The sequence below is a fragment of the Coloeus monedula genome (genome assembly GCF_965178545.1).
Source record: "Coloeus monedula genome assembly, chromosome: 2".
In the NCBI taxonomy this organism is placed as follows: Eukaryota; Metazoa; Chordata; class Aves; order Passeriformes; family Corvidae; genus Coloeus; species Coloeus monedula.
In genome coordinates this window covers 110,941,539-110,948,183 of record NC_138782.1, presented here as the reverse complement: position 1 = coordinate 110,948,183, position 6,645 = coordinate 110,941,539, and the positions used below count along the sequence as shown (strand labels likewise).

General features: G+C 59.7%; 1 protein-coding gene across 1 annotated transcript; it reads right to left on the bottom strand.

Annotated features, from left to right (window-relative positions):
* Positions 1-1,505: 1,505 nt before the first annotated feature.
* On the bottom strand, positions 1,506-5,242 carry GDF7 (growth differentiation factor 7; the record flags this gene model as incomplete). The annotated part of the gene is made up of 2 exons (XM_082300905.1): positions 1,506-2,428; positions 4,915-5,242. The coding sequence occupies 2 exons, from the start codon at positions 5,240-5,242 to the stop codon at positions 1,506-1,508; spliced, it is 1,251 nt and encodes a 416-aa protein (XP_082157031.1).
* Between the last annotated feature and the right edge of the window lie 1,403 nt (positions 5,243-6,645).

The window sequence follows — 6,645 nt, the reverse complement described above, 5'->3', positions numbered from 1 at the left end:
GATTTATCTCCTCCAAAAGCAAACTACCATCACCAATAAGCACTGATGTTTACACACCAACACCCTGCCCACAAGAAAAAAACAAACCATCAAACACAAAATCTGTGCAAATACATCTCTGGTCTAAGCCAACCCACCCATGAAGCCAAAGTTTGGTACCAAAAGCCACTGAGGTGCAGCAGAAATGCTTCCCAGCATCCAAAGCACACCCTGGCATGGATGAAGGGCTTCTCTGGTTTAAAGGTGTAATTTATACTCAGCCCCTGAGTTACTAAAACCCTGCAGCCCTTTCAGCACATGTCAAAGCACCCTGCTTCATGTAGCAGGCCCTGAGGGTAGCACTCAGCCCTCTGCATGGGAAAGGTCTGTTCCTGGAGGATCCAGCTCCCTTAATGGAGCAGGGAGCAGCCAGCACTCCAGGGAGGGATGCAGTTCCCTGGGAAATCGATGCCAAAGGAAGACAGGGTGGAGCCTAGTGCTTTTATAGAGATTATTTGGAAAGAGAAGAACCCGAGCAAAATGGCTCTTCCCTAGGGAACTCGGGACCTTTGTTTCTCTCCAGACATGCTCAGGATGGCTGTGTGACTTGTGGGCCTGATGCCGGGTTCCCAGTATGTCTTGGAAATGGGGTTTTGTGCAGGAAAGGGAGGGGACCCACCAACTGGTACCTCCTGAAGGACATAGACAACAGGGCCAGTGCCACGTGGAGTGGAGGCATCTCCAGCTAACCCCTCCCGGGGCCACTCCCATCTTTTTGAGAGCACAAGCTCTGCTTCAGACCTGACTCTTTTAGCATCCAGTTCTCCTTCTTTCCTGTCTCTGCCAGCAGACTCACAAACCTCTCCCCACTGCAAACAGGCCTGGACCAAGTGATTACAGCCCACTCCAGCCACAAGTTCTCCACTCGCTGCCTTCCCCCAGGGATCCCTTATTTTTCCACCAGGAAACTCAGGGCAGAGATTTGAAGGCAGCCAGGAAAACTCCTTTAACTCAAAGGAAAGAGCATTCCTACCTCACCTCCATCCCACCGCCACAGCCAGAGGGCGATGCTGACCTGATCCCTCTGCCGCAGACACCACTCAACCTCCCCAGGTCGTCACTCCCAATGAGAAAATTTTGGCTAGACATTTTCCAAAACCTTTGGGAAAGATGTTGTCAGCGCCACTTTGGCAAACCGAGTGTATCAGGCAAAACTCAGAGGCTGAGGAGACATTCCCTTGGGGCTCTGCCAGGCTGTGTGTTCCCCCTTTCCGGGGGGAAACAGGCAAGGCACAGAGATAGTGGCAGCCTCACAGTCTCAGAGGGGCCCACTCTTGGGGTCATGGCCAGGGTGGCCCAAGGAAGACAGGGAACACCTGCTCTGAGCTCGGCTTTTGGAAAGGCACACACCAAAATGTGTATGTGTGTATATATATATTTTATATATATATATTTATATTTCTATATATAAAATGGGCAGGGCTGCTGAGCAAGGCCAGGAGGGGTAGGGAGAGCTGCAGAAATTGCTACCTGCAGCCACATGTCTCCACGACCATGTCCTCGTACTGTTTGTAAACCACATTGTTCCCAGAGTCTATATAGAGGATGCTGATGGGGCTGAGCTTGGAGGGCACGCAGCAGCTCGGGGGGGTGGACTCCGGGTCCATGGAGTTCATCAGGGTCTGGATAATGGCGTGGTTGGTGGGCTCCAGGTGGGAGCGCAGGGGGAAGTCGCAGACCCCCTCGCAGTGATACGCCTCGTAATCCAGGGGGGCGATTATCCAGTCATCCCAGCCCAGCTCCTTGAAGTTCACGTGCAGGGGCTTCCTGCTGCAGCGGGTCTTCGCCTTCTTCCCATGGCCTCTGCCCCCAGACCGGGCGGCAATGGTGGTCCTCCTCTTCCTCCTCTTGGCATACACCTCCTGGCTGGGATCAGGGGGCTCCAGGAAGGGGGGGCTGCCCAGGGCCTTGATCTTATCCCGGATCTCCTTGAAGAGGTTCTCCTTCCTCTGGGTGCGGGAGAAGGCCACGAGCAGGGCTCGCTCATGGGGCTGTGGCCGGGGTTTGCCGAAGCCCAGCTGCCGGGGGGGCAGGAGCTGCCCAGACTGATCCAAGACAATCCTCAGCAGGAAGCACAGCAGTTTTCCCGAGAGCGATCTCTGCCTCTGATCTCGCAAGGCCTCCCAGACATCAAACACCTCCCATCTGGAGGAGCCCGTGTCCAAAATGTCTGCAGCCCTGGAGTCCAGCAGCCGGGGCTCCTCGCCATCCTGGCTGGGGCAGGTGGCAAGGAGGAGGTGGTGGAAGGTGCCTTCGGGGGACAGGGCCAAGCTCCGGTTTTCAGGGAGGGAGCGCAGAATCCGCAGCTCTGCGCCCGTCACCTCCTCTGCCTCAGGCAGGCTGGAGATGTCAAAGAGGTATCGCTGCTCAAAGGCAGATGGGGAGGCATCTGGAAGAGATAACACAGAAGAAAAAGAAAGGGAAAAAAATTAAAATATCAGCAAGCCAAAGCAAAGCTCTCATTATGGTGAAGTGCAAGGGATGCAGAGCTAATGGGAGAGAACTCACTGTGCAGCACAGCTCCGTGAGCATCCCAGCGGGACACAGTCTTCGTGTCCCGCATCCATGAGCATCACTCTGGCTGGGAGCACCAAAAACAAATGAGGAGGAGAAGGTACAGAGGGAGGGAGGAATCAATTCAAACAAGTGGCTTCTCATCAGCACTCTTTCCCCACATCCTGAGGAGGCTTCTCTGCCTCCTCCCAGGTATTCCAGTGACCCCAGATGCACTGCTATTCTGTTTTGGCACAGAAGCCACACCTGAACCTGTGCAGCACATTACCATCCCAAATCAGCAGGTTGTCACTGATTTCCTCTGCCCCAAGTGTCACACACATACACATGCTGTTAAAAATCCCATTTCCCCCTTGCAGATAGGCACAGGCACACAGGTCTGATAGAGGTACCCCCAGAGGATGAAAGTGAGCCCAGCCTCAGTTTGTCACTATTTTTGGTGGATCTGAAGACCTGACACAGACTTGTGCAGTTTCTGACACTGAATAAATAGAGTCAATGTGAATTAAAAAAAAAAAAAAAACACTGAAGGAGGTGGAGCTGGGAAGAAGAGATGAATTCAGTTCTGGGAGGGTCGTTTTTTGTTTTCTCCCTCGTTAACGAGAAACCTGTCCTGGGGCTGCTGCAAACATCTCTGCTGTGCCCGGAGCACCCCGACCGGCTGCCGGCAGAGCCCTGCTCGACACCCCCGCCCGGCACCCTCCCACCCCCCGCGGCAGTGCCGCTGGGTGCAGCCTGCACCGCCCGCCGGGGGGGAAACTGTTTTCTCCCCGTCATTTGCTGCTGCTGCTGCTATTATTATCATTAATAGTAGTATAATTATTCATTATAGCTATTATAATTTCTATTTGAAAAGCAGATCTAAAATTCCTGTGAGGAGCAGATAAGAGCAGATAAGGAGATCCCTTTGAAGAGTTCATCTGGTTTCGTTTTGTGCTGAAACTTCCCAGGACCTGTGCGCAGTTTTCGCCCACCTCTCCCAAGCCGAGCACTGCCCACCCTCCCACCGGAGCATCCTCCCCCCGGTCCCGCCTCGCTCCCTCGACGTTTTCCCTTCAGCTTCCAGTAAACCCCCTCCCGCAAAGGCTGCCGGCAGGATACGGCCCCTTCTGGGTGTGGGAATGGGGTTTGGGGATGGCGCTTGGGGGACTCTCCCACCCCGGGGCAGCCGGCGACGAGGGGCGGCTGGTGCTGCTTTTGAGTTTGCGTTTTCATTTTATTCGATCGGGAATGTATTATTTTTTCCCCCAGCCGAGCGAACTCAGCCGGCAGGGAGCGAAGTACATATACACACGTATTTGTTGGAAGTATACCGTTAGGTGCCTATATGCATTTTGATTATCATTATTAGATCCGCAGATATGAAGAGGGCAAAAGAGGACGAAGAGGGAGAAGGGGACCGCAATGCTGAGCTCAGCCGGCGGCGTTAGCGGGAGCCGCTCCGGAGCGCCGCGGCCGCCGGCGGCCGAGCACCCCCGGGGCACCGCGGCTGCGCTCCCTCCCCGGCCCGGCCCATCGCAGTGCCCCGCGGAGTTTTTCGGGCTGCAAAGGCTCTGGCGGGACGGGGATGCCGTGCGGAGAAGCTGCTCTTAAACTGCGCCGCAGCCTCCGGCCCCGCATCAGGCGACGGGAGGTCCCGAGAGCCGCCCGCACCGCCGCCCGCCCCGTCCTGGCTGGCTGCACCTCGCACCCCATCCCGAACCGCACGCCCAGCACCAAGCGTCATCCTTGATTGATCCCGACTGCCTGTGCAACCCCATCATCACCCCCGACCCCCGCTCAGCACCACGGTCATGTCCGTCGGCAAGTAGTGCCAGGCACAAACCTTTTGCTGTCCCCATCGTCACCCTCCTAAACATATGCTCACGCACAACCCCACTCCCAGCCCTGTACTCGCCCGCACTCCCACGCTCATATTCTCGCACGGCTTCATTCCCGTTAAAAAACCGGGATGCGCAGCCCCTATCCCGTGAAGCTCCATCCATTGCAACCACCCCGTGCGGAAACCAACGCACAGCCCCATTCCCCAACCAACGCACAGCCCTATCCCAGGCACGGCCCCGTGCTCGGACCAACGTGTGAACATCCTCTCCGCGTGCCACCACGTCCCCAAACTCAGGCTCAAAGTGATGCACAACCCAGTGTGTCCATCCCCACATCCACATAGGAGCACGATCCCCACATCCACGCACAATTCCATCCCCAAGCCCCATCCTCATCCCGAAGCCCATTCCCAAGCCCAAGCATCGACTTCTCTCCCGCCCGACGGCGGGGTCCCGGCGGGGCGGCCGGTCCGCGCTCCCCTGCCCGGCCGCGGGCGCTGCGCTGAGCGGCGCGGGGGGACGCGCTTCCCGCACTCACCGCTGCGCGCCCGCTCCGCGAAGCCCGTCACGGTGTCGGCGCGGCGGCCGGGGGCGCGGCGGGCGGCCAGGCGCTGGTACAGGGCCACCATGTAGTGATGCGGCACCACCGTGCCGTTGCGGAGAGCCCCGTCCCTTCGCGGCGGGGAGGAGAAGGGGGAGGCGGCGGCGGCGGAGGAGGAGGAGGCGGAGGAAGGCGCGGCTGCCGAGGGTCGCTGGGGAGCGGCCGCTGACGGGCCGCGCACGGCGGCGGCCTCCAGCCCGCGGCGGAGGCGGCAGGCGCCCAGCAGGCAGAGGCAGAGGGCGGCGGCGGCGGCGGGGAGGCGCATGGCGGCGGCCCGGGGCTCGGCGCGGAGCTGCTGCCGCCGCCGCTCCCCGCCCGCTTTTGAACATCGTCTTCGCCCGCCGCCGCCGCCGCCGCCGCCGCCGCCGCCGCGGCCGCCCGCGCCCGGGGGCGCCCCCTGCCGGCCGCCCGCCCCACCCCGCCCGAGCGCCGCCCGCGCCCCGCGCCCGCCCCGGCAGGTGAGAGACCCCCGGATGCGCCCCGGAGCCCGCTCCGCCTGTCCCGGCAGGTGACAGACCCCCCAAGATACCCTTCGGGCTCCGCCTCGCCCGCCCCGGCAGGTGACAGACCCCGGGCCCCCCCTTGGACCCCGCCCCGGCTCTCCCGGCAAGAGAGAGAAGCTTCCAGGCTCCGGCCCCCCCACCCGGTGGGGACAACCCACACCCCTCATTTGGCGGGGAGAGCTGCGTCCCACAGCCCCGTGCCACGGCGTCACCCCAGCCTAACTGTGGGGTGGGATGGAGTTGTGTCCGACTTTGGAAGGCTGCTCCAGTTCGGGATGGCGAGAAGTTGGGGGGCACCGCCACCTCTGTGTGCAGGGGTCGTTTTTGGGAGCGGGGAGCCCCCCACCGATGACTAGACCGAGAAACTTCACCCCTTATTGGAGGGTGTCACCCACCACCCCGTACTGGGGCGGGGGTCCCGGTCCCACACTGGAGATGAGGCAGCCCTGGCTCTATTTCGAACGGAGGAACCGCGTTTCGGGCAGACCGCCTTCCCCCGACACTGGCCCGCGGGGGTGATGCTGCCGGCGGGGCCGGGGCCGGGAGCGGCCGGGGGAGCCGGAGCGACCCGCTGTGGGGCGGCCCCGGGGCCCCGGGCTCTCCTGCACCGCTCCGAGATGCCCCGGGCTGCCCCGAGCCTCCATCGGCCCCGGTAATTCCGCCTCGGAAGTCCGACACCGGAGCAAAACAAAGCCCCGGCCGGGCTGCGGGCTGATGTTTTCCCTCGCACGGAGGGTTTCCTTGGTAAAATTCAGATGTTTCCTTGGGTGTCGATTAAAATAACAAAGTGGGGTATTTACTAGGATGTTATTTCAAGTCTCTTAAGTCCCTGGTTATGTCTGTTGCGATTTCTCCGCAAATACAAAAACAAGCGCTGCGATGATTTATTTGAAGGAATGTAGGTGTTTCGCCAAAACAAACACGGATTTTTTTTCCCTTCTCCCCCCCGAAACAATTGCTTCTCACGAGCATTTGTCACTGCAGCCTCTTGGATTTCTTTCTGCTGTAATTTTACAGGTGTTTTGTCACAGTATCGCGAGCGGGTTTCTAATGCCAACCAGCGGCTTTGCTCGGTATGTACACACACACTGTGCGGAGACACAGACGCTGCTCCCAGGACACCATCCCAAGAAATCCCTGTCCCATGCAGTGCTGGATGGCCAGG